We start from the raw sequence: 27,735 nt of genomic DNA on the forward strand, positions 1-27,735 counted from the left end.
CTTGGTTCCAGGTGAGGTTCTACAATATTAAGTTCTTACAACAACCCTCTGAGGTCGATAGTACCACTCCCATTTTACAGATGAGAAAACTGAGGCCCAGGGAGGTAGTGGTAAGTGCCTGAAGCCTCATATCGGGAGAGTGACTGTTGGAACTTGGACTGTAAAACCAGGTGGGGGGTAGTGCCGGAAGCTGATCACAGGAACAAATCAAAGTACTAGGCCCAGTGCCAAATGTGAGAGCAGGCCCAGAGTTTAGGCGGACCTGCAGGCTGAGTCCACACAGCTCCTTGGGGACCTTCTGTTCTCCTTGAAGATAGGCATGGACCCAGAGCTTGGGATGGTGCCCAACCTATCCTGGTGGTGAAGAAAGTGCTGGGAATGAGGTAAGGATGTAGGGAGGAAGAAAGCAGACAGTCGAGGGAAAGGAGGTAGGCCCCAGAACCCAGGCAGAGGGCTACAGCGTGAGATGGGAGCGATGGAGGCAAAGCCCTGGTCAGCTGGATGGATGGGGCACTGGTGTCTCCTCTGTGCCTCCCTTTCCTTCTTCTGGATATTTTCATGTTCCTGTCTTACTTCTCCTACATCCTTTCTTCCTTGTTTCTTCTCTTCCCTGTTAAACGAGGGGTTTTATCTTCCCTCGCAGATCCAAGGCATGTCCTCACAGCATGTGACATACTCCTCACAGGGTGTCAAGAACAATCAATCGTTTAAAGACAATCAGCAAAATCAGATCCACATGAAGTCAGAGTCCCCACCCGGCTGGCTTCCCACAGCGCACACAGCCTCAGCTGGCCCAAAGCCCTCCTCAGCCGGCGCCCTTCCCACAGAGCTGAGATCATCCTGGGATGGATGCAAAGAGCTGCCTCTAATTCCCTGCGGCAACAGCACTTATCAGAGTCTCATGTTTAATGCAAGCGAGCTTCTGAGACGGAAAAAGCTTTCAAGATACAGCTTAAGATACATAAACGCTGCCCTTTACAGAGCAAACAGAAGTGTACATAGCCAGTGTGGGTTTTCCTATTTTACGATAATTGTGTTCTCATCTGTACAGATTTAAGCAAACCAGTTCTGTCAGAAGAAAGGAAAATCTATATACAGAGACTTTGGGGCCTAGAGAGGCCTAGGTCACCTCCACGTTTTGAGTCTCCCAGTAATTTTAAAGCAAAGAAATGCCAAAATCAGGGTATATAAAAATGGTCGTTGATTGTAAGTGCTTATCATTGGCAAGGGAATATTTTTCACACTAAAGATACAATGCAATGTAATTGTTCTAGTTATAAGCTAACGACAGGATTCGTAAAAAGTAATAATTCATAGTGCACCACAGGTAATGGAATACAGGTGTCAAGTTATATTTTTAAAACGTCCTTCAATCCTATCAGGATATGATTCCTTTGGAAATAACATAGAAAGTCTAAAATTGAAATCTTTTGTGTGGCCATGTTTGAGCTAACAGTATGGGTGACTGTGGAGGTTTCCCTTCTGTTAATGTGGACACTCTTTTCTCTGAATAAGTTCTACCTCCCTTCCCACTCTGTCACCCATTCTAAGTAGTTTTTTTTTTTTTTAGTAAATCGATGTCCTAGCCTGTCATAACAATGCTCAGGTGGGAAAGGCTTTAAAAATATTCTACTTTTAGTCCCACAATCTTTCTTAGGCCACTTGGACCCCAAGCAGCATGCCAAGTCAATGCATTACTGAAGAACTCAATGTTTTTAAATGGCCCTGGTTGCTCCTTCCAGAAACTGCTGGTTCTAGGACTGGGGCAGTAAATACATGAGCCTGGGGCATCTTACAGGGCCAGAAAGTAAGGAAGTGCTCAAACACAAACAAACTCCTACCCTGATGAGGATACATCAAAGGGCGCAGGAGCCAACCCAAAGAGCTCCCCATGGCCAAAGCTAAACAATTTGAGCAACAGAATGAATGAAGCAGTATTGGATTATAATCCAAAGTATACAATAAATACCTATGTGTCAATATTGCTGTCTATGATTGAACAAATAAATTAATGAGGGGGGAGAAACAAATCTTCCTTACAGATTCCTTCCTTCCTCTCCCCCTTCCTTCTTTCTCTTTCCTTCCTTCCTTTCTTCCTTTCTTTTCTTCCTTCCATCTGTCCAATTAATTTATGTAAACACACCACTCTCAAGAAGATAGAGTGTAACTCGCCAGTTCTTAAGTTCTGGGTTACACATAATGACTTGGTTCTAAAGAAGACAGTATGCCAAGATTTATACGGGGCATGAATATCCAACCATATCTCCTGATAGAGTCCAGATGACAATCTCTTCACTAAGGTATGAAGAAATGTGTCAGTGAGGAGAATACCAGCATCCTTGAAAGTTCTGTAGTGGCTATGCTCCCCAGGCCGGGATTAATAGTGGAAGATGTTTGCCATTGAAATGTGTCCGGATAAGAAAATAGAAACCGTATCATAAGAGATTTTGGCAGAGAGAATTTAACATGGGAATTAGTTACGCCAACGTTGCAGGGCTGAATGAGGAACGACCATTGTTCACTGAGATCGTCCAGAAATAATAACCCAGGAAGCAGCTGCCACTAGGGCTGAGAGAACAAGAAAAACGCTGGGGTTACAGACCCAGAAGCATGGAGGAAGGGTCCTAGAAAGCTGTCCCTCAGAGGGGACACTGCCATGCTGCTGCTGCTGCTCGAAGAGGCCTGATGAGGCTGCTTCTAGGAAAGCTGAAAGAAACCAAAGGCTGAAACAACTGCTGCACAACCATTGCTAGGTGCAATGTCAGGAACAGCAAGCAAACTCAAGGAGAGAAGTTCCTCCTCCCCTCGGCCTTCTTCTGCTTCCCCTCCAGACACCCTGATGGACAAAACCTAGTGGAAAGCCAGCTAGTAAAGGAGAAATCTAGTTTGTGGAAGCCTAGCCCAGTATGATGAAAGCAGAATACAGAAGAGTGGATTTGGACCTGAAGGACAATAGCTTAATAACCTTCACAGAACTTATCCTCTTACTTTTAAAGCAAACCTCTTGAAGAGAGGCACTTTCTAGAAATCTCCTCTCCTTGCCATGGCCAACAGGGTTTTAGTAAACATTGGTTGAGTATCCTGGGTGATCCTATGACAATCCATTTTGAACCTCAGATGTCATCATTCACGAACACAGCACCCCATTAAGATGTTTTATGTATCTAGCTAGAAAGTGTTTTTCAGTCTAAGCAGGATCATTTTGCAAAGTCCTATCGGGGAGCAGAGACTCATCTTTTGTGTAAGTGGGGTTGCCTCTGCTGTCCGTGGTCCAGTGAACAGAGGTACTGAGGGCAGCTTAGCTATTGTAAAAAGCCATTGTAAGAGGCAGGGATCGGCTTCCATGGTGATGTGCGGATTTCTGGAGGGTTTACAGATTAAAAAATATATACAATGGAGGGGCTGAGAAATTTGCAAGGTCTTTCTAAAAAATAACTCAGGTACCAACCAGTAGAGAAGCTCAGCATTGACACCGAACCAACATCTTTCTTAACACAAAAAAAGGCTTGATAGTGAGGATTTTACTTCTCAGAGTTAATGGTACCATGTTTCCCTGAAAATAAGATCTAGCCAGACAATCAGCTCTAATGCATCTTCTGAAGCAAAAATTAATATTATGCTATATTATTATATTTTATATTATATTAAAGACCCGGTCTTATAGTTAAATAAGACCGGGTCTTATATTAATTTTTGCTCCAAAAGACACGTTTGAGCTGATTGTCTGACTAGGTCTTATTTTCGGGGAAACATGGTTATTAGTCATCACACAGCTCAAAATACACAGTCTTTTATCAGCAAGCACAGTGATGGCAAGTTATATGAGAACAAAGACTTTTCCTAATCACCTTAAAATGGTGTTGATACTGAGATACTCAGCCCGCCCGGGATTATCTATGTCAAATTAATTACACTCCCCTAGTCTTCTTCTTTCTCCTGAAATAAAAATGATACTAAATGAGCAACACTGGTAAGACATGTATCAGTTTTTTCCTTGAAATAGTCAGAATTTAATGAGTATCAAATATATTATATGCAATGCCTGAAAAGACTGCAACCATTAAGAACTCTGCAAAATTACTTTTATTTCAATGTCAAATTCCAAAGAAAAACACCCAGAAACCGCTACACACAATTGCTTTTACAATTTTTAGGACTTTTAGGATGTGGTTTTGAACCCAAATTCCAGTGAGTCATGTGCTTTTGCCAACAGTATTTTAAGGGAAGGGTTTACTCGAAGCTGCATCCCATCGGATCACCTTAAGGAAAATGCGGGTCTTTATAAAATGGAACCTGTTTATGTCAAGGAATCCAAAGTACGTGGACTATTGAGGTAATATTTATATCCCCAACGTAGATGTTTTCTTCTCAACTTCCATTTCTGTTGCAGCCCAACACCCGTGTGACTTAAGAAGATGGTCTATTTTCTAATCATTTCTCAAACAGGATGGAAATAAAGATCACAGGGCATTCACTTAATCGAAGCAGCCACAAAATAAAATGCTCTGTGACTTGCTACAGTGTTGATAAGAGCAACAGGATAAAGAGATCTAAGAAGGAAGACCTGTTTTAAACATGAAGGAATAACGTTTAAGAAGAGGCTAATTTGTTTTCCTCTAGAAATGTTCAGGACATGGTCCTCTAGGGAAGTCTAATCAATTAAAACCCTACATGCTATTCTACTTGTGAGCGGAACGAGGAATACATTTCTCGTGCTATTACATAAATGAATCTCATCTTCGGGGCTTTGAAATATAACTTGATCCAGACTATAGTGAATTTGTGCGCCATCTCATCTTTCTGCATTACAGTGAAATTGATTTTATGATTCCTTCCTCATAAATTACAGGCCTGAGGCGGTCACAGACGTGGAGATGCTTTTGCTTTGTCTTCCCTGGCTCACAGGCGGGGCATGTCACTCTCTCTTTTTCCCCTGAACCAGAAAAGCTCTTCAAGCTTGCAGTTCTACACCTAAAAATGTGTTTTGAAAAAAGAGTGGTCTGTTATTAAAGCCCAGGATGCATTCTTGGGCATCTTTGGATCCTCTAAACTGAATTATTATCCCTGAAGCCTTTAGTATATCTTTAGAACTAAACATTCTGTTAAGAATTAATAGAATGATCACTACATAACAGAATGCACATAACCTAGGTACCAAAACTCAAAGGATGTCTTCCTTCTCTCCTCACCATCACCTCCTCAAATGAGAGCAAAGTACTCTATGGTCGTGCTGGAATTTCTGACAAGTCCCAATGGGTCCTACTTACAAGTCAGGATTCGTTTGCTCAGTCAAGAGAATTATTACATTAACACTTCCCTTAAACAACAACTCTGTTGGTTCCTTGATGTACTGACTACTCTAGAAGGAAGAATAAGGTCATAATACAAAACTATACAACATACTGAATTTCCTTTAATTCTCCAGACTCACCCTTTGGAGATCAGGTGATTCCTCGGGGTCATCTCAAGGAGAAGTAGTGAGTGTACATGAAACAGGCCTAGATCAATCTCCCTGATGTGGACAGTGGGCTATGTTTATGAAGAAATTAACCAGTCTCCTATGGGCTAGGCCTGTAGGCAACGACTTTCCTAATTGGCTTAAGACCGTATAAAACGTATTCGATTTCCTTCATGGAAACTTCAACATCAAACTCATGCAGTGTTTTTGCTTGATTTTTTTTTTTTTTGAGAAAGCAGTATAGCTTTTACTTGAGAGTTACTCTAACCAAATTTTAACCTTAACAATTTTACATTAATTCTTTAAATTCCTTTAAGATAACTAGTTTTCTGGATGAAACACTACAAAATTCTTAACAGCAGTCCGAACCAAGTTTTTGGTCTGGGAATCTAATTATGCATTCCTAAAATGCAGTTTTCTTTTGAAGTAGCTCAAGGCAAGGAGGGTAATGTCAACTCTTCAACACCTAACCCTTACCTACCTCCCTGCATCCTTTCAACCTATTATCCTCTTTATTATCTTCTAAAACTATTTTGAATAACACTGGCTGAAAAGACTCATGGGTAGGTGGGATTAATAACTAGGTTTTTCTCTTTCTGATTGTGCCATGTATTACATGTTTCTTTCAGTTTCCAATAAAGGGACTTTGGCAAATACTCAAATAAATGGAATAAGCTCAGAGTCTAATTGTTTTAAATGTCAGTTAAAAAGTCTTTATATGTATTATAAATATATTAAGAAATAATGCTAACAATGAATTGTTTTTCTAAGACCCGTATAAAAATTCTTTCCTTTAGGGAAGTGATTATTAAGGAGTGGAGTGGATAATATTTATGAGACACATCCAGGGGAAATTTTCAAGCTATTCATTTGCCTTTACAAATATTCTGATACATTATTTCTTTTTCTTTCCCTGGAATCAATGCTGTAGGGACCTACTGATTGTTGTGTGTCATATCCGTTTGTGTGTTAATAATTATTGTTTTCAACTTATCAGTGAATGAAATGTTTCTAATTAGAATTCTACAAAAAATATAAGAAGACATTTTAAATTACATTATTTATTTTTAGATTATCCCTCTTAGTCCTGCATGCATTGTTAGCACAAAAAGTTGAACTTGATTACAACTTCCTTTGAAGAGATAGTAGGTACACAACTGCCACCTGAAAAGTTTCTTCACAGATGGCCCAAGAATTCCAGGCCTTGGTTAACACTGTCGGTAACCTACATAATGTTCAATAGAAAAATTTACCAATAATCCTTTGTTTAATGTAAACAAGGAAGGAGGCAAAACAGAGCATTACAGTAACACTGTTTTACAGGGCCCAGAAATATGATTATCTGTCATGTTTTAACACAGCATGTGTCATAATGACATTCATGTTTTGATTAATTGTACTACCCAAACTATAATTACCATATAATTTGCAGTTTTATCACTTCGATGCAACTTCTGTCATACCTATAAACTTCATAATTAAATGGTAATTGTATATTAATGCAATAATTTATGGAAATATGTTACCATGAATTACAAAGGAATTCCATGATTTGTGCCCCGTAAAATTAAGTGTAACAATCTTTACACCAGCAACAGTGTAAGCAAGCTAAGGATTTTGGTCCTTATATACAAATATATATACATATATACATACATATACACATGTACACACAATAATATACAATTAAACCAAAAAGCTATGAATCCACTCATAGCTTCCATATTGCACAGACATATTATGAAAACATTACATAGTTATAATGTGAATACTACAATGATAATTGGCTAAGGACGAATTTGAGTTCTATCAAGTCAAGAATGTGGCTCATTACTAAAAAAAAACCAGACTATACTGTTAGAAAATTTATAAACAAATGTGCATACCTATTTATAGCAATGTGAAGCAAGGCAAAAAATTCAGTTTGGAATTTGCTTATGGCAATCAATTGTTAAGATGGTACTTTCTACCCCCACAGTGCATTTTAGTCACTGTTTTGCAAGTATTGAATGACGGAAATATTCAGCTTCTGAAAGACAGTAAGAAAAAGACTAACAATGTAGTACAATGTTTCACTAACAAACCCAACTGACTGTGAGAACTTGTGCTGGCTCTAGGTCTGAACTAAATATGAAAGAAAGGAGGGAGCGAGGGACAGACAGAGGGAGGGACAAGGGAGGAAGGAACTTAGAAAAACAAAATACACCTTAAGCTTTAGCTGATTACAAATCAAAGTCATTATAATAACTTAGAAAAATAATTATGTTTTAAGAAGCAGCATAGACACACAAAAAGTTAAAGCTTTTCTGAGCTTGGTTTCATGGATTAGCTGTAAGGTCCCACTGTGAAATCAAAGATAAAATAGTATTTTATTTGGTTTGAGAGGTAACATCATTGCTATTACACCTACTGAAAACGAGGGAAACATTAAGAAATATCTAATATCTCTTGATGCCTTCTTTTAACTACACTTACGTCAAAGTAGACTACAACTACATTGAAAACTGAAGATGCCGTAGTGGTCCTTAAGCGGACTGATCAATAAATACAGCAAACCTAATAATCCCATCATTAAAAATCATTTAAAGAAAATCACAAAGTAACTATCGCCCACGTTTGTTCTTCCACTGTTTTGCTTAATGAATTTCTTAGAGCTAAGAAATTTAGTCTTTGCAGAAGTTTAGTCTTTGTGTTGTTTCAACAGTGGTAAGCATTCTCGAGCCAAAGATATTCATAATCTTGATGTTTTTTCCTGTATAAATAGCAAAATCTAACTATAAAATAAATCAGAAAAACGAATATAACAAAATGAGCAGTAGGTGTAAAACATGCTTCTATGCACATGCCACACACACTGGATATATGCAAGCACACTACATAAAAGGACTTCTCAGAAGGGACAGCAACAGTTCCTTTCAAGCTAGCAAATTTGATAGTCTGCTCCCCCAAATATGAGTAAATGGAAAGATAAAGTGCTGCCACTTAACGTTTCGACTAAAAAAAAAAAAAGGAAAGGAAAGGAAAGCTTAGAAGCAATATATTCGAGTGATAAGCATCACTTACAGGAAGAATAGAGTGGATCAGCAAACTCCATTTTGTAAACCCAGTCCCAGCATGCGGGGCGCAGACCACCCACACGCATTCCTGCCTACATACCCATTCACACACACACCCAACCTACCCAATTCTTTAACATGTAAACGGTACAGACTGGTTGTGTTTTTTTTTTTTAAAACTATCTTTAGAATCATTTAAAACAAAAGACTGAACAAAATGAACAAGTAATGTAAACATTAAGGAGCCCATTGCCATTTTGATTGCTGACTAAGAGTTAGCAGTCCGTCAATCCCCCATCAGGACACCATCATGCATTTCAAAAAGAAAATCAAATTATAAAGCAATTTTAAGAAACAATTTTCAGGGAGGGAGACGGAGAGGAAAACAAAAGGTTCTCAACCCAATACATGTTAATTAGCTTAAGAAAATACTATTTTAGCAAACACTACCAATGGGGAGCTGGAATTCAACATTGTTGCAAAAACTACACGGTTTAAATATACTGGGACCCATGCGTGAAAATGAATCACTACCATGGCTATATGCACAAGAGTAAAAGAACAGTTCTTTAAAAATATATATATATATATATTATATTAATCAAGAATTTCTTTACCATATTAAATTGTTATTCTTAGAAAAGCTGAAGAGAGTTAATGGCGCTCTACACATTTTTATCTCTGACTATTAACTCAACTCATTTGATGGTCCCTGAATTGTATTTTTTCTCAGTTAGTTTTTTTCATATTTTTTGATAAGAATTCTGACCTTAAAAAGTTATAAAATTTGTTTGTTTTTTTTTTGCTACTTATTAATCCAAAAGAATATAAGCATTTGAGTCCCAGAGAATGTCAAAATGCCTTGCTACCTAAAAGGATATTAAAATAACAGAAATATCATCGAAGTCATGACATCAGAAATTTTGCAGCTTTTCACACAGGCATTAGAAACGCTCATTTGCTGAAGTTCCTTTGATTGTATCCTGGATTCAAGGACGTGCAATTTTATATATAGAACCATTACGATGAAGCCAATGAAAACATCTTACAACATTTTACTGAAATTGTCCACTCAAGGGGTCCGTAATGGTTCTGTCCAGTTTACAGCAATACTTCATTTTAAAAGGCTTTTTATCCTCTCTTCACTGGGTAGGATTTTTTCGATGAAATTTACACAATTGTTCTGTTCCCTTAGTTACTTGAAAGATGCCCATTACGGTGTGGAGGAAGCGTGGTATTTCACAAATGCAATTGCCGCCAGCTCTTTACAGAACTCTTCCAACACAATCACACCCTCTAGCAACGTGATGTGGTCAATACTGCTAAGGGAGAAACAGGCAACACATCAAGTTATCAGCAGATTGTCAAGTTTGGTTGGAATTTTTAGGTAAAAAAATAACATGTAAAACACTGACTTACACAGGTCCTTCAGGTTCTAAAGCAAGTAGCCGCTTTCTGACTAACAGAAGCTTGGGAGTAAAGTCTTGAATACGCTGGATTCTAACCATAAGGTCTCCAACAACCTGCATCACGGGGACAAAATGAACTCAGTTCCTGAAATCGACTACGTAGGGATTTTGGGGATAAAATAATATTCCATTTCCTATTACCAAATGAAGACTGTCACCTTTCACTCTACCCATAACTTATCGCTGACAAAGAACTCATCTCTATTCCTTAAAATATAAATAACATATATCATTTAAAAGAATGAATTGTTTTCTCCACATTTTATAGTAAAATAAGGACTTCTAAACAGTAGATATGTAATATTTTTCATCATATGACACTAATTACATACGATAGGGAGGTGTTAATTGGACAGGTTTATCAACCCTGGAGAATCTAACAAAAGTAAGAACTCACCCTGACGATTACAGAGAAGAGCGATCTGCAGCCAGAAGCAAGATTCACGTAAGGATCCAACAGGTATTCGTGTGTGTGTGCGTGAGGGAAGAGAGAGAGTCTAGACAACACCGAGGTTACCTGTAAATTTACGTCGTATGGCTACGGAGAGGTGAAAAACAAAAAGACAATGATGTTATTTATATGTATATACCTGAGCACTTAATTTACCATTTCAATTTGTCTTTTCAAGAAAGGAAAACCTACCACCTTATTCCTCCCTCCACATGCTCTTCTACAATGAAAATGCATGTAACTAAATTAGCTCTCACCATCCTAGTCAAAGAGCATATAACTCCCCAAGTCTAAAACAAAAGCATGCATATAAACATATAGAAAAAACCCAAATGCTTACTATAGTCAGAATGTCTGTTTTATGCAGGCTTTTTAAATTAATGAATTGTTCAAGAGGTTATCAAAACCCAACCAAGTGTTGTATGTAATATCAATTACAAACAACAGAGGACACATTACATATAAGATCAAAGATAGAAGGGAATGTATTAAATACAGTAGTCTAATTTTATAAATGACATTCCTCATCTCTTAGATTATTCAACTACTACCAACTTCCAAGTGTATACATAGTAAAATAGTGTCATGTACATCACAGAACCTTGTACACAGAATCAAAGCACTCGGGGGCAGACATGACCAGCATGTGCCTCAAAGTGAAGGAGAAGATTCCAAGGGGTGATTGCAGACAGGGGCCATCTCGTTCACCGTAGGAACATTCACTCTGCCAAAATAACAGCACATCTGTGGAGAGCTCCTTGTATGTATGTGCGTTTGTATGTAGGATCACAATTGTACTTGAATTCTGTTTTTTTTTATTTTTACTTATTCATTATAGAAAGTAACTTGAAGGTGCTTTACAGAGGATGTAAAAATCAGAGCTGAAGGCACACTATACAAAAGAGTTGTTATTAGTGCGGCAATAACTTTCAACAGAAATTTCTCGCCCCTTCCAGTCTCCTTCCAAGCAGCCAAAGGTAACTGAGTGTCTGAAACAAAACTGACTTCAGCAGGGAGGTGGAGAAGAACCCAGGTCACAGGATGAGTGAGAAACATGGTGCGGCACGGGGAAGGGAGAAGTGATCCCGGACCAAGTCAAGGAAGCTGAATGCTTTACTCTCCTTCACCGAGCAGCTTTTGAACCCTTGATCATAATGAATACCAATTAAGAAGTGAATATTTGGCATTCAGTGCACAACAAATGCTTGAGCATGTGCCAGAAGGTATCAAATATACAAAAACTCAAGTCCTGTGTTGTAAGTTCAATTTAATCTTTCTTACTTACCACTAGATTCATGAACACAGATTTCATGAAAGAAAAACTATGCCTAAGTCACTCTTACTCAAAATCTAGCCATAAGCAAGATAAATGAAAGGAGATACTATTCCTATTAAAGAGCATATTCTCCTCCTACTTGATAATATTTGCAACAGAATAAAAAGCCTTCTCCAAGACTCAATTTGTAAAAAACAGTGAATTCATATTATACTTGAGGCACAAAGGAAACACTTTTGCAGGTGCTTAAATGACTCAATCAAAAAATTTGGCTTTAAACCAAGACATAGTGCCACTTAAACTTTTATTTTCTCTATATGGTGTTTGTTACTTGATTTTTAATATTTGAACAAGAATCTATGTCTTTGGTTGTTTAAGAAATTTAAGGCTGAAATGGATTATTTTCTAATGTTGTGAAACTGAAAATACATTTCAGCTAGATAAGAAATTGTGCCACCATACGCTGAAATGGTCTCTACTTCATATTGGTAATAACTTTAAAACAAGCTGGCATTTTGGGGGTTGGTTAATACTAAGTGTTTATATTTATTATTTCGGATCCCTTCATTTTGTACTTTATACAGTATTCACCTGAAACGAAAGCTAACCAGATTTTTCTGACATGTCAGATGGACTCGGCCCATTTTTGACTGAGCTCACCCTAAATGTCAGGCTGAATTTTAAGACAATAAACCTCGACTTAAAAGCATACTGTCACCAGCAAACTGTTTCAACCTTTCTACTAAAAGCCAAATATGCAGACACTCAAAATAATAAGATTTAAGTTAAATTTTTAAAAATCTCAACCACTTGAGTCAGTCTCTGAAATGTCTACTAATAACCTGCATTTAACAAATTTTGTATGTTTTAAAGTATTTTGAATTACTTTTTTCATTTAATTCTTACAAGCAAATTTAAGTAAGAGGTCAGGGCAAGTAAGATCAACTTCATTTTAACAATAAGAAAATGTGACAAGTGGCTAAGTTAGTTGCTCAAGTTCAAACTCTTCACAGTAAGGGTAGGGACAAGAACCTGGCCTCTTACAGTTTTCCTGGTGTTCTTTACATTCTACTATGTAGCTTAGCATTTCACTCTTTTTAAAATCCCCACAGTTACAAACAATACTAAACGTTTGCATTATGAAGTATTTTTTAAAAATTAACACTTTGACAATAAAATAGTGTCATGAATACTTGATGTCATCACTTCTCAATTATAACTGCAGAAATTAGCTACTTTATTAATTATTCATAATCAATATTTAATCCCAGCCTTGTTATCGCGACCCTATCAGGGGCACATACTAAGAAACTACAAAGCAAACAACGTCCTCAGCAAAAACATTTGGAAAAGAAGTAAGATTAAACAAAACCAAGCCTGCTTGGAATATCAGAACTCATGATGATTATCTTTTGAGATCTGACTATATAATGTTTTTACCAAAAAAGGCTTGGAAAATGAAGGGTTTTGAAGACAAAAGGCTACGCTCCACAGCTCACTGTTGTCACATGAACTAAAACTAAGGGTTCCTCACTTATAGTGTAATACTAGAAATCTGTTTTGCCTGTCATTCAGGGTTACAGGAAGAGTGACTGAGACACTGTATGAATGAGGGCTGCACTGTGGAGAGCTTTCTGGTGAAATAAGATGCATTTTAAGCATTTCAGAATATTCTGTCTCCAAATGTATCCTTTTGTGCCAGCACTCTACAAACTAAGGAAAAAATGCTCAAGAGTGATAACGATTCCAAGACAATCTTTCAATCCATTTAGAAACTACTTTTTAAAAGTTAGATTCCATTTTAGTGTTTTGGGGCAAAATGTCTAAAGATTACTGCCGTGATACAGTTTGTTAATGTCTCTTGCATGTTAGCTCAATCAGATCCAAACTAAGTGCAGTTTGGAAAAAAACTACAAAGAAAACCCAGACCAATAAATGACGGGCCTGCACCCCAGGAGGTCACACAGCCACGATGTACAGAGCATAACACCTACAATGGCTGGATTTAAACGCTTTGGTTGTTAAGTATAAAACAAATGAACAAACAACTAAATACCAGACATGCAGCTCATGTTACTAAAAGAGTAAAAGAAAAAAGGATTTCCTCTATCTCTTTACTGATTACTATCAGCAACAGTACTGACTGAAGTCTGCCCTAGTGAAATACTTCTTAAATTATAATTTCTTTATTTGGCTTTCTGGTTATTGAATACAGCCAGCTTACATCGTAAATTTCTTTTATATCCCCCTATGCTCACATAAATATTTAACTCAAAATGCTAAAAAAGAACAAGTACTTTAATATACAATTTTAAATTCATTCCAAATTGGTTAACTCAATTTCTACGTTAAGACAAATATGCCAGGTTCTTTTATTTCAAGTGTATATCCCAGTGTGTAAAGCACTTCAGAGCTCCATCTTCACTTTATTTGTCAATGAGAGGGAGGGAGGGAGGGAGGAAAGAAGGAAGGGAAAGATTCCATAATCCCAATTCATATCTCCTGACAGGCAGTGAAATGCACACAACATACGAGCTGATGGTGATTTCTGTCCAGCCTGCAATAAGTAAATTTACCCTTTTTATTTCACCTCCCCCTATGAAAATAAGTATCATTCACAAGGTCTTTGTTTGAAGCACCAGCTTCATCTAACACTGTCCTGTAATATTAACGAGACCAGCGTGTTCAAGATTAAATTTCAAATGACATTTAAGGTCTTCTGAATTGACCTTTACAAGGTTGGCTCTATCTGTATCTGTACTAACTGTAATAACTAAAAGGCTCTCTAAGTCAATAAAAGGAAAGCACTCTAATCACCTCCAAAACATGTTAAAGACATTAAGTCAATGGCCTACAATGAGAAGTAAAACATTCAATTCTGTAAAAGCTGTCAGACCAAATAAATGCTTTTAACATAACAAATGCATCAGACACCCACCAGTTGTTGGCAATCAAGCTTTACAAAAAAGTCATCCAGTGGAAAAACTAAAAAAAATAAAATAAAATTACCTTATTGATCTAAATTAAGACTGGAGATGAACCCATAAGGAAAGGTAACAAAATAATATGAAAATTAGTATTTTACAACTTATTACCTGATCAAGAATTCTTCCCATTCTGTCAAATAAAACTTTCAAAAAATGACCTTCAAAGAAAGCTGCTTCTAAATTGCACTTTTCCAATGCTTTTGGAGACCCAGGCCACTCCCATCTTAAGCAGATAGCACAGTAGTCCCGGAACTAGGGGAAAAGCATTCAGATCATTAGAGAAGAACTACTGAAAAACAAATTGAGGTGAAATAAAAATGATTTCCTCAAACAGGCATAGAAACAAACATCCATTTGAGTACGGAATGTCTGCTATGTGTGAGGTGCCCTGGGAGAGGGAAGAAGAGAGAAATCAGATAACACCTGACCTAGGGGCACAAAGTAAAACTGTAACCACCAGTACCAATACATGTTGATTAAAACAAAGGTGTATTTTCAGTTTATCAAAGTACCACTTTAACCACTGTGCTTATGCTCCTTCCTTTAGAGGAATTTAATCCTTTACTTGTTTGCATTATATATTTAGAGAATATTTAAAAAGCCAAGTAAGCCCTAGCCACGTTTTCAAGTCTATTCTCAGATGCTACCTGTAATAGATGAACAGACGCATCTCAGCTGAGAAGACAAGCTCAATTTTCTATGACGTCTTTGTAGTGGGCATGTTGTTCTGATAGGACAGGTAAAACAGGGCTGCTCAAAGTGTGGTCCACAAAGCGCTACCATCACAATGAGATGGTACAGATACTGTGAGTAGGAATGTAGAACCTGTCATTGCAATTTAACTGAGTAAATTGTATGTCTGTGGACTCTAATACGATAATCAGAGCTTGTCATTTGGGTTTGTTCTTTTCATTTTTCTAGTAATTCATTTTTATTGTATTTTACAAAAGTGCTGGTGTGTGATAGATCGGAAATAATAAGAAACGGGTCCTTCACTGCACAGAATTTAACACTGGGATAAACAAGAATTTTTACAAGTACAAGAATATCTCATGTAATAAAAATAAATTTTTAAAGTCTTCCCTGATATGCAATTTACTTGATTGAAATATTAGAAAACAAACAAAAAGGATAGAAAAAAATTTAACTATTACTTTCTATTTAAGTATTATTTTACTTTTTTGAAAGAAATTTTGAGCAGTTTTCTTCCATATTCTTTCCCTTTTCAGATTCTCCTTATTTGATAAAGCAAAACTACTCTGATTTGCAAATTACCTCATATTTTGCAAATTACCTAATATTAAAACAAAACATATTCTCACCATGAAGCTCTAAGTTCAACTTTTAAAAGAAAAACATATTTAAAATGATTTAAAAAAAAGGCAACCTTCTTCAATATATTGGGAGTTTTCAACTATTTGGCTTTCAGTAGACAATTATCTTTATGAAACCACATCCCAATACTTAGTAAAGCATTTTCACATTAACAATTCTGAAATTCTGACCTGGAAAGTAATAGTTAAATTTTTTTCTATCCTTTTTGTTTGTTTTCTAATATTTCTGAAATAACCACAACTGCATTTGTAATCAGAAAATGGAAATGAAACTTTACAGAAAGAATAAAAGCAATTTAAAAATCCAGTTGGTACTACTGAGACTCTTACTGCCTTTTATTGTTACATGAGGAGTACATTACTCTAACTGTTCATGTGATAATGTGGACTTGAATTCAGGCTTGAAGTATTATGCATTAACTCTAGGCATATGCAAATTAATTATATATAATAGCACACAAAAATCCAAAGGATTTAGATGAAAACCAAATATACATTTTTCTGATTTGAGACATTTTAAAATTTGGAATTCTGTAAAATGCAAAATGCTATCGAGAGAAAAGACTGAGAGAAGGCCATTTAATAACTAAGAGGAGAGTTTTGAGAAAGTAGTTCCAATGAGACAGAAAGCTAGAACGCAGGGACAAAGGAGTGAGTGAGAGTGTGATGGAAGAAACAGCTGTCGGGGGAAGAATAGTGGTGGACAGGAAAGGCTAAGAGCTGGGGACTGGGAGAGGCGTGGTGGTAGGTAGAATAGGTTCAAGATCATGTTTTGGATCAGTAGGAGACAGGATTTGGAGCACAAAAAGGGAAGAAAGGGTGAGGGAGGGAGGGAGAGCCAGCTGAGCATAAAGAAGTCATGAGATAAAGACACAGACAGGGAAATGCACAGCAAGGTCACTTGCAGAAAGTTACAGTAGCAAGACTGGAGTTCAGGTCTTGCAGGGAAAGGCAAACCTTTGGAGAAATGACAAGGCATCTGTGTGCATTGTTAGATTTCATTTCAAAAAATTAGTTACTGGACTTACCTGCCTATGAGCATCTCGGAGGTAGGTGTCATATCCAGTGCCCTCAACGTGGTAGGATGATTTGGCTTCATCCGGTACGAGGCAGAGAAAACTTAAATGAAAAAAGCCATGGTCAATAACATAAATACTCTCACAATTCAATATCTTTATATGTATTAATATATCTAGTGATATCTCCAGTTTAATCAAGTATTAATACAAGTGGAAACATAAAAAATAAAATTATGTGTTAAGTACTTATTTTAAATCAGTCTTACAATTCACTTATTAAATACACTTTCATTATTTTAAAGGGTTTATTAAAAAATTATTCATTCCACTTAAAGTAGAAGTAAGCCTAAAATGACTTTTCGTTTTACATTACCACAATAACAGATTGCCATATCTGTTAATCTCAGGAAACTCGCTTTTAAGTAATTGAATTTAAGATTTTATGTGCCTGAATTTTGCATCTTGAGCCTTATGGAATTTTCTCTAAAGCCATCTGCCTGGACTAGGCATATCAATAACAGCATTGCAAACAAAGGAAGAAAAAGAAAGAAATTTCACTTTTTAAAAATCACTTAAAAAAAAAAGTAAAAACAAACTAACAAAAGGAATAATCTTATGCTTAGCATATATGACGAGTATATGTCTAATACGTACAATTTACCAAACTGGAAATTCTCAATGTTGCTCCAATTGGGAATTACTTAAAATTATTTATATGTAAAAGAGTAGGGTGGCTTTAACCACTGTTACTTGTTTTTATTTCTATATTAAGTAGAGCCTTTCCCTTTTGCTATTGATTGCTGCCCCTAGGCTCTTACTACATAAGCATGACAAAAGCTGAAGATTGATTTCATCATATATCTCTGTAACAATCTAAGAGCAGAGCTATTATATGTAGGTTATAAACACAAGTAAAGAGATGTAAGTCAAATTTATATAGCAACTCACCTATTTACGATTTTATGGACTTCAGTTTTCCCATCATTTTTGGGGTGGTCTGGAGTAGTGGGAGGTGAAGAACTAAGCCACTCTTGGTTTGCCAAAGTGTTATCTGGTGCAATGTCAGTAAATAATGGGTCTTCTTCCAGATCTCTAGGTTTAATTTAATGATGTACAAAAAAACATTTTATTATATTTTCTAAACAATTTATTATGTATGTTCTTAAAAATAATTTTGTTCTTACATAATTTTATTAATAAAAAAATTAAGAAAAAATGTATTTATATTTTATAGAGAAGTTAACATTTTATATTAACGTCGCACCCAAGAATATAGTGATTTTGTTGGATTTGATGAATAGGTAATACCACTGTAATTTAAAGGGACAGTAATATCAAGACATCTAACTTTTATTTTTAAAAGCTTCCAAACTTAAGAGATTTTTTATATAAGGGAGAGAAATAAGAGAGAAAATTATGATTCTAACTACAATGCTAAAGTCACAGAGTTGGACACAAACTTACACTGCTCCTGCTATCAACCCATTCTCCACCACGTCTTTATCTTCTGGGCACACAGGTTTATATTCTGTGTAATTTCTTTCTTCAAGATTTCTTAGGACCAAGTTGTAAAGAATGTGCTCATTGGGTTTTTGTAAAAGGTGTTCAAACATCCTTAATGTCATGATGCTTATCTGAAACCCAAAACAATAAAGGCTAACTGAAAAATATCTTTAAATAAATTATTCTTCTTGCCATCCTGGAAGTCATGCTTTCAATTTTTAGAGGCACATAATAGAGGCTGATATTCAAAACATCACAAATATACTAAAATAAATTTCAGTCAAATTCTAAGTCATCCCATAGCTTACCTCATCAGATATGTGATCACAATGTTCAATTAGCCTATGTCTTAAAGGGTGTCTGCTAATTTCTGCCAGAGTTTCTGGTTCTCGCTGTTCTCCAAGGATAAAAAACACCAATTCTTGAAGCAAAACGTCAGAGGTTACTTGCCGAACAATGCGATGAAGCAGAGCAGTTGATGTCAGAATGCCCATCTCAGAACTGGCGTAACAAACAGGTAATCAGTGGACAAAAATAACATGAACACAATAATATGTATATTTTTTTAATTAAGAGGCCACTCACGTTTGCATTAACTGCGGTTCCATAACACCAATAAAAAATCTTTCATGAACGGCTTTGGCAAGAGCAACAGCAGGAGTCTAGAATGTAGTACAAGCATCATTATCTTTTTTTTTAATGGAAAAGAGATTAATTTGTATCATCAATAAATCAGTTTGCGTTCTCCATCTGAATTAATGTAGAAAACAAACTTGCCTATTGACCATTTTGTTGATGGTATACAAACCTAGATGAGATGGTAGTCATTAAGTTCTTTACAGTTTATCTAAATTTCCAAGAACAAGACAAACAGGATAAAACTATTATCCCAATCACCTTATGGTATGAACAACTTCCCAAAGAGAAGAAATGGAGGAAGGCCAAAGTTATCTTGTGCAGGTTGTACTATAATACTTAAAGAAATATAAAGACAGAGCTTGAATTGTAACTTATTCGAGTTAATATACACACACACTTTTTTATTGGGATCTATTTATTTTACTAACTGTGCTATCCTAAGACAATTAAGATATACTTGGGGATATAAACTGAGGATTCAAAGTTCACTTAATAGACATTTACATTTTTAAATGATCAATAAACAAAAATATTCAAACCTTTTGTGCTTCCTTTATGAGTTGATCACAATAATCAAACCAGGAAAGAAATGAAATTAAGGCTCGTTTTCCTGGAAATGCTGAAGCATCTTCTTTATGACTATATGAGTCCAAGCTGTAGGACACAGAAGAAATGCTAAGTTCAAAGTTATCCAAAAGCATTAATTCAATTCAGTACATATGGGAAAATGAAGGCACGTGAATGAACTTACATAGTATGATATATTTACGCAGGCAATGCTGCATGACTACCAGAAGAAGGTTTTATAAAAGAAAGCCACATAAAACCTTTTAAAGTTGTAAACAATTTTTCCTCATTACGTGGGAATAAAGAGTCTAAAGGAGAAGAGAGCTGCAGCAGAAAGACCATTTAGACAGCTCCTCATACTTCTGCCATAAATATGACCGAGAAACAGAAATGAAGTTGGAGATTCTCTGCACTGGGATGGAAGAGAAAGGAGATAAAGGAGGATCTGCAGAAAGAACTGACTGGCCTGCTTCTCTTCTTGCCTTAAAATACCTGACAATAGTAAAGTTAACAAAGGGGCCTGCCCTATAGATGTTGACAGAACGCAGGGGGTTACAAGTACACAGAAAACCAGTAACAGGTTATTATGGCAAAATAGTAAAACTATAGGTGGTAGGATTGTGGGTAATTTTACTTATGCTGCTTTATACTTTTTAGTAACTTATAAATGTTCTGCAATAATCATATTTTCCGATGAGAATGGGGGGTGGCGACCTCTAAGGGGGTAAAAGGAGTGAAAGAACGAGGTAGGAGAGATTCTACACAAACAGGTCATGAAACATACAAGACTGCCCTAGGGGCTGTGGAACTTATTTATAAAAAAGGATATCACTTTTCAAAGGATTTAAAAAACGAAAAAACAGATAAAGTTATAGGTCTTAGTTGATCGCCAGAATGGACAAAGGAGAAGTAGCTTAACTTTAACAGCTGGGTTATTCCCATGCCAACTCATTACCACTAATTGATAAATTTAAAACAAGCCTCAAAAAAAAAAAATCCCATTTAATCACTAGTAATGTTACATGTTTCAAAATGAAAGATTTCTATCTTTGCAAAATAGAAAAGGACTTAAACGTGTAGGTGAAAGAAGTCACTTTTATGGAAGGAAACAAATAATGGCTGGTTCTTACCCCCAGTTAATTGCTTCCACTGTTTCAATATCTAAGGGGTCCACTGACTGAGGTAGGGCCTTGTACAGGGAGGCAAGTCTGTCCGTCAGCAACTCACACAAGCACGTGCTCTGTGTGAGGCACTTGGCAGCCGCCGGCTCTGGCAAACTCACTAGCAGCATCAAGCCCTCGCACGCTTTCACAGCTATTCGGCCATCCTGAAGGGAAAAAACACACACTCCCTTCAATTCTCGAATTAGATATACGATGAGTTGTTGGGAAAAATTAAACTTAAAAAGAGTTGTTTCACGCTAATATAAGAACAGATTTTTTTCCTCTATTTTAAATGCGTATAACTGATCATATTCGGGGGGAAAAATTAAAGAGGATGACTCACAGGACTTCTAGTAAGATTTAACAGAGAATTCACTAAATTGTAATCCTGGTTTGGACGAACAACTGTGGCCTCTGGCAGTGAAGTGACACTGAGATTATCCAAGCTTGCGGACAGGTCATCTGTCTGATGAGGAGGTTCATCTTCGAACTCCGTTTGCTCTACCCCAGCAGCACCGGACAGTTCCTCCGACCGACAGGGCTGTCCTGTATCTGCTGATAAGGAATCCTGACCTTTTAATGTGTCTTCTGAAGTCACATTTGGTACTCCTTTGGAAGCCAGTGACTTCAACTTATTCTGAAAAGGAATACATGTTTTGTAAGATTCCGATCAAAAACCTTATAAAACAGAAATCATATTCCAATAGATTTTTCTGTAACATTCAATGTCTAGCCAACATAGCAATACATAAGTGTTTTGACAAATGAAGACACTCAGACTTTAACAAACTGTGTTTTAGATATTTTAAAATTGCAGAAGTGTTTGACTATCTTGACACTATGTATAAAATGTTTTACACTGACCATAAGCAGTGAACAATATTAGTGACAACTATTTGACTACTGAAAACAACTGATGTTAGTGGAAAAGAAAAGAAAAAAGATTTTTGAGGTTTCAATTGCAGTTAATTGTTTTCTCATCACTGGGCTAAGAATAGCCTCAATGTTGGCTCTTCTAAGATCAGCTTTCTAAGATGATTTTTCTAGGTTTTTCCCTATATTTCTGCTTTATAAAAAGAACTCAATACTCTGAGGACATTTTTAGTAGTGTTTTTGAGGATAAAAGTTAAGATTAACTTGATATGTTTGTTGACCCCTTCCTTTCCCCTTCCCCCACCATACACACACCCAAACACAAAGAGAATCTTAACTGGAGCAGATTATCAGTTTCAAGGCAATAGTATCTTGTTTTCCATTCGAACATAAAAGCAAAAACACATCACCCACACAAGTTTGAATTCACCATAAATCAGCTCCTCCACAGGGCCTTCCACAGTTTTTTACCCACCATAGAAGTGCATTAAATGCTAAATGAATTCAAAGTTTACTTCCCGAGTTATATTATAGTTATTATAAATCACTTTTATTACTGTTAAACGTGTAGTTTAGGCCAATCTTCTTGAGAAATTGAGCTCATAGCACGTAGATTCAAACAATTCTATGGAACTAAATGAATACTCCAAACAACTTCCCAATATCCTATAAAATCAATTGCATATCATAGTCTTTATGAACGTAAAACATTTTATTCCGTCAAAATACTAATAATGCTGTTGGGAGTGGTAGCTCTGATAAGAACATCAAGAGGAAGATAATCTTAAAACAGCACTCACTCCTAAACTAATGTTTCTCAAAGTGTGACTCAAGACTGCTGTCATCACGGTCTTCTGTGGGCCTTGCTAAAAATGCAGGTTCCTGGGTCCCAACCAGACCTAAATGGGACCATCTGGAGGTGAAGCCAAGGAATCTGCATTTTTAAGAAGCTCCTTAGGTTATAAGAAACTGCTGCCTTCACTCTTGCATTCTGGTTCTTACTGAAACTGTTTCCTTTCTACTTTGGGGATTTCATGGGTACCCACAGCACATTTGTACACTAACCCCGAGTTGCAGATCTGCAATACCAAATACTTGCTCATTATCTCCATCAGGATATCATGATGACTCAAAGCATCCAGAACTAAAATTATCAGCTTCCCCTCAAAATAAGCTCCCCCAGAGCTACCTTCTTTCCGTTAGTGGCAGCCTTACTGGCTCAGGAGTTCAAGCATTCATTACCCTTCCTCCCGCTTCCCACACAGGACCACACCAAGTCTACCTCTAGGGTTCTCCTGAACATAATCACTTTATTCCAGCCCAACTCTTCCAACTTAGAGTCCCTGTTAGTACATGGCTGAGTTACTCCATCAGTTTCCAAGTTAGTTTCCCTGCTTTTCTCTCTCCGCAAAGGAACCCACTGTAATCCACTGTACGAGATGCTGCCACCAATTTAACTTAAGGCACAGGCACCATCTGTAATATCATCCCTGGTTAAAAATCTTCAGTGGCTGCTCGACAACTAACTGTAGGTATGCACAAATCCCTCATCCTGCCATTCAAAGCCTTTGCCAGTTCCTGGTCTATCTGCCCAGGCCCTTCTCCTACCACACATCCTAACTATCCTGTTTCCTGAACACTCCATAAACTTTTCTGTCTTCATTCTTTAACTCATGTTCACCCATTCTTATCTCAACATTGGGCAAGTCTCTTATCAAAGATAACCTCTTCCATGAAGTCTTTCCTGATGACCTAGAGCAGACGGAATCTCTTAATCCTGTGAACACTTAAACGTGCATCTATTTTGTGTCTTTCTTATGAGACCCACCTTACTCTCCCTTAGATTATGTGCCCTATCTGAATATTAGTCTTACCTTCGTCACTGGTCACTGACTATAAACTCCTTTAGGGCAAAGACAGTTAAGCGTATGTGCACTTAACCCACAGTATATGCATGTAGTAGCGAATATAAAACTAATATAGATTAGATTTCAGGGGATACATGCCGGGGAACCGCAAAGTACTTTTGTGACTATCCATATTTACAAGTGAGTGGCAAAGCTGCACTTCTCTAAAGGTTCATTCATTCAGTAAGTGTCAATTAAACAGTTATCATGCACTGCGCTAGATACTAGAGAGGCTGTAGGGACCCAGAGATTAATGGGATAGAGTCCTTGTCCTCAAATAGCTTACGGACCAGCAGGAGAAAATAAAATGTGTATAAGTAACTCATACCAGGGAACTGTAATAACGGACATTAAAAGCATATGAATAGTCAAGTCTCATAATAATTTAAATATAAGCATATTTTGAAGATTAAGAAGTATATTATACCTCCAGAAAAAAATTGACCAAATAGGGATCTTCTTTCAGTTTTGCACAGACAATACAGAGAAACTGAATTTCTTCATTTTCCGTTGGTGTTGCAAGGACTTCACCACATAGTCGAATTAATTTCTGTCAAAAATTTTTTAAAAAATATTTTAAGTTAGGTTATTTTTTATAAGTATGTAAACTGCCACCCTTTTATCTTAAGGATATTTAAAATACTTTACATCATTCAGGTAGAACACTATTTACAATCACCTACATCAAAATAAATTTACTAGTAAATTTTTCAAATATATGACTCCAAAAACAATGAATGAGATATGTATATAAAAAACTCTCCTTGAGGTGTCTTGGAGGTAAGTTCAGGAAAAATTAATGTATAAAATTTTAAAAGAGAAATATAAAGACATGCAGTACATTTAATGCAATGTCATGAATAATGAAAGCTCAAGCATTTTCTAATTTGCATGTTATTATTAGACTGATTTCCTTTACTATTTTTACTCTTAAGAAAATCACATAAAATTATGTCTATACCAAAAGAAATTGAACCAAATAATTTTATGCGAGGGAAACAAAATACCTGCACCGGCCTGTGCACATGAATGTGTGGCAGTAGTGGCTGCTTGATTCTTCCCAGAAGTTTCGTGTAGAACACCAGGACCTGCTGTTTCATCCCCGGCGGACACTGAGTGTGGGAAAGGAGGGCAGCAAACAGGAAAATAACAGACAATATAAACACACTCACTCAAAAGCTTAAAAAAACAGCACAGTGTATGTAAACGTATTCCGTTCCTAACAGTCAATGCAATCACCCCAGAATAAAATTCTCAATCAAATATTAATGACGGGCATTCTACAAATAAAATTACATTGGGGACTAAAATATAGCATGTGGGACCATAGGCCGATGTGATTATAAACAGCCTGGTGGTTAATACGCTGCTGAGATTACAGTTTGGTTTAGGCAATGACAACCTGTTCATATTTAAATGCTAAGGTCAGGTGAAACTATTATAGTTAACTCCTTGGCCACAGTAAAGCCAGCATGTTACTTACACTAATGATAGGTCATCAAAAACTTTCCATCATATAAATGCAGGAGTAAACAAAGATTTCTACCACAGAAATGTAAATAAAAAGATTCCTAAGGTGCAAACTGCTATTCTAACAATGCTGTTTTAAATTAGTTACAAAATTATTCACATTATGATTATTATATGCAATTAATATTTAATAAAGACATTTTTATAACATGCCAGTTATTTTAAACATTTGCTGAAAAATAAGTAAACCTGATGATTACCTATATATTAAGAGAGTATGAATCAACATTACGTGTTCTATAATTAACCTACTTATACTGCCTCACATTTAAAATACAGTCACACCATGAATAATAATTCCAAAGCATCCTCATAGGCATGCTATCTGGAAATAGTATAAACTATAATTTTGAGCATATTTTTTAAGATAGCAAATACCTTGCATTATTCAGATGACCTATATCAAAATAAATTTACTAATAGTACACTTACTAACATTTGTTCAAAAATTAATATTTATTCATCGCAATGTTATACAATCCCTCCCCACAGGACAGGAGAAAAGAAGGCGGGCAGGGGGAAAGACTTGCAGGGTGTTAGGGAGATGGACTGCCTAGACAATATAAATGGAATGAACTGAATTAAAATAAACTGATATTACAGATCAGTTAAAAGGCAATTGTCTTTAATACTACTATGCATAACTCTATTGGGCATTGACGCATGTCTATTAGTTGGGTTTCTTTTTTTGAGTTTGAGTTTTCACATATATTATAGGATTTCACCGAACAAAACCCCAGGGTTTGTAGAGCTGAGGAGGCCACTCGGCGATCACCTCCTTGTTTTTAAAGAGGAAGATTAACCAAAGAGACTTGCTGAAGGTCACGGCCTCCTCACCTGAACCCAAACTTCCTCCCCTTCCCTCACAGCAGCACATCGTTTGAACCCCGTCTTCATAAGTATTGAAAATTTGGTGGTACAGAATATTATTTATATAATACCAGCTTTGTAAAGATTTCTCAAGATTCATTAGGCTTAAAAACTTGAATTGTCTCCACTTATCAGCAGGGTCAATGTCAGAACAATCAGTGACATTTTCTTCCAGGATCATGAAAAACAATTCTTATTTTTGTACTCCAAGTTTCACTGGGTTCCTTCTTATTTCCTTTGATTCTGAGCTCATGCACTTAAGTTTATTTTCATAAATGTTTATACTAATTCTAGGCAGCTTACTAAGTAACAGTTTTCTAGAGCATTTGGGAGCTTTGCTACCTCTATGGAAAGTTAACAACAGGCTACGCATTTTTTTTCATAATACTAACTTAAATCCTATCATGCTTAATACATACCTCTACAATTAAATTTAGTACTTGGCAGCTTGTTTATCTCTAAGACACTAACGCATGTATTAAGTGCCCAAAAACATGATGTGGATTGGGAACTTACATCAGCTTTCCCCAAGGTATACAATGTTTCCAAGATCTTGTGATGAAGCAAATACTCCATACATGGCCCCGTCTCTCCAAATTCTCGTTCTTTCTCTTCTTGTACCAATATATCTAACATCTGTTCCAGATGAGATGGAATATTTGTATCTGTGACTGGAGCTTTGTCATCTAAACCAGAAAAGACATTCGTCAAACATTTTTAAACTGCATTATTTGCACCTAAAATACTCTTTGTGTTTCCCTATTCCTATTCAAACTGAGGGAAATCTGAACTACAAACTTAAGTGACGTTTATACTTATGGTAGAATTTAGATGCTGCTTTTGCCATCTGATTCAAAAAACAAATCAATATTCTGAAATATATTCTATAGGCTAATTTTCATGCACAGTAATTTACAAGTAAGAGCCATTTTGGGGGGAAATGGAAACATGATCTGGAAAAGTACATGTAATATCAGAATTTTGTACGCACTTGTAATTAAAAATTTTTTTTCAATTAGCCAGCACAGAAAGTCTGTAAATATCTTTATATAGAAATAGGTTGGCCTTGAACGTGAAGCTGAATAACCTAGAAAACGTGGCGAGGACAGGTTCTGGTTTTCATTGCTACTGCATTGCTTCTTAACATTGGGAAGTCAGACACTTAATGCTTCTAATTCACCTCCATATATGAAAACATGAGGAGCCCAAAGAAAAATGCTCTATGAAAAATTCCTGACATCTCTCATTTACAGACGGCTATTCCCAAACTCGAGGCTGTTTCTCAGGAGAACTCTTATTAAATATTATAGATTTTTAAAAATAAAATTTCATTGATACTTTTTACGTATCACAGTTGGACTCAAAAATCACATGGCTTTGTCAGCCTATCCTTGTTGTACAAAGCTTACAATACTCTTAGTAAAATGTTAAGTTTCATACAATGTTTACATGCAAAATACATTCAGAAATGCCAAGTTCTTACTTATATCTCTATTGTCCTTTACTTAGTACTTCTATAGTTTGTATTAATACAACACACTCCTGGTATGCTATGTATTTGATGACACGTCCCTGTCTATACACACGCACATGCATGTATTTAAACACAGAAAGAGAAAACCATAGTACTAAG

At 36.3% G+C, this 27,735-nt stretch overlaps 1 protein-coding gene across 2 annotated transcripts in view; it reads right to left on the minus strand.

Moving 5' to 3' along the window:
• Positions 1 to 9,268: 9,268 nt before the first annotated feature.
• Positions 9,269 to 27,735, minus strand: part of FHIP2A (FHF complex subunit HOOK interacting protein 2A) — a 28,566-nt gene continuing 10,099 nt past the window's right edge. The window contains exons 3-17 of one of the 2 annotated variants that reach the window (XM_081074167.1): positions 26,619 to 26,788; positions 24,710 to 24,814; positions 24,130 to 24,252; positions 21,266 to 21,559; positions 20,890 to 21,086; positions 19,732 to 19,846; positions 19,139 to 19,215; positions 18,862 to 19,054; positions 18,515 to 18,684; positions 17,999 to 18,142; positions 17,060 to 17,150; positions 14,806 to 14,949; positions 10,381 to 10,521; positions 9,934 to 10,037; positions 9,269 to 9,833 (exon numbers count right to left, since the gene is read on the minus strand). In XM_081074167.1, the coding sequence (XP_080930293.1) occupies positions 9,728 to 9,833; positions 9,934 to 10,037; positions 10,381 to 10,521; positions 14,806 to 14,949; positions 17,060 to 17,150; positions 17,999 to 18,142; positions 18,515 to 18,684; positions 18,862 to 19,054; positions 19,139 to 19,215; positions 19,732 to 19,846; positions 20,890 to 21,086; positions 21,266 to 21,559; positions 24,130 to 24,252; positions 24,710 to 24,814; positions 26,619 to 26,788 (2,174 nt within the window). In that variant the 3' untranslated portion in view covers positions 9,269 to 9,727. Of the gene's footprint in view, positions 9,837 to 9,933; positions 10,038 to 10,380; positions 10,522 to 14,805; positions 14,950 to 17,059; positions 17,151 to 17,998; positions 18,143 to 18,514; positions 18,685 to 18,861; positions 19,055 to 19,138; positions 19,216 to 19,731; positions 19,847 to 20,889; positions 21,087 to 21,265; positions 21,560 to 24,129; positions 24,253 to 24,709; positions 24,815 to 26,618; positions 26,789 to 27,735 lie in introns of both variants that reach the window. The other variant, XM_081074166.1, reaches the window with a different exon arrangement.

Source organism: Rhinolophus hipposideros (genome assembly GCF_964194185.1).
Source record: "Rhinolophus hipposideros genome assembly, chromosome: 15".
Lineage (NCBI taxonomy): Eukaryota > Metazoa > Chordata > Mammalia > Chiroptera > Rhinolophidae > Rhinolophus > Rhinolophus hipposideros.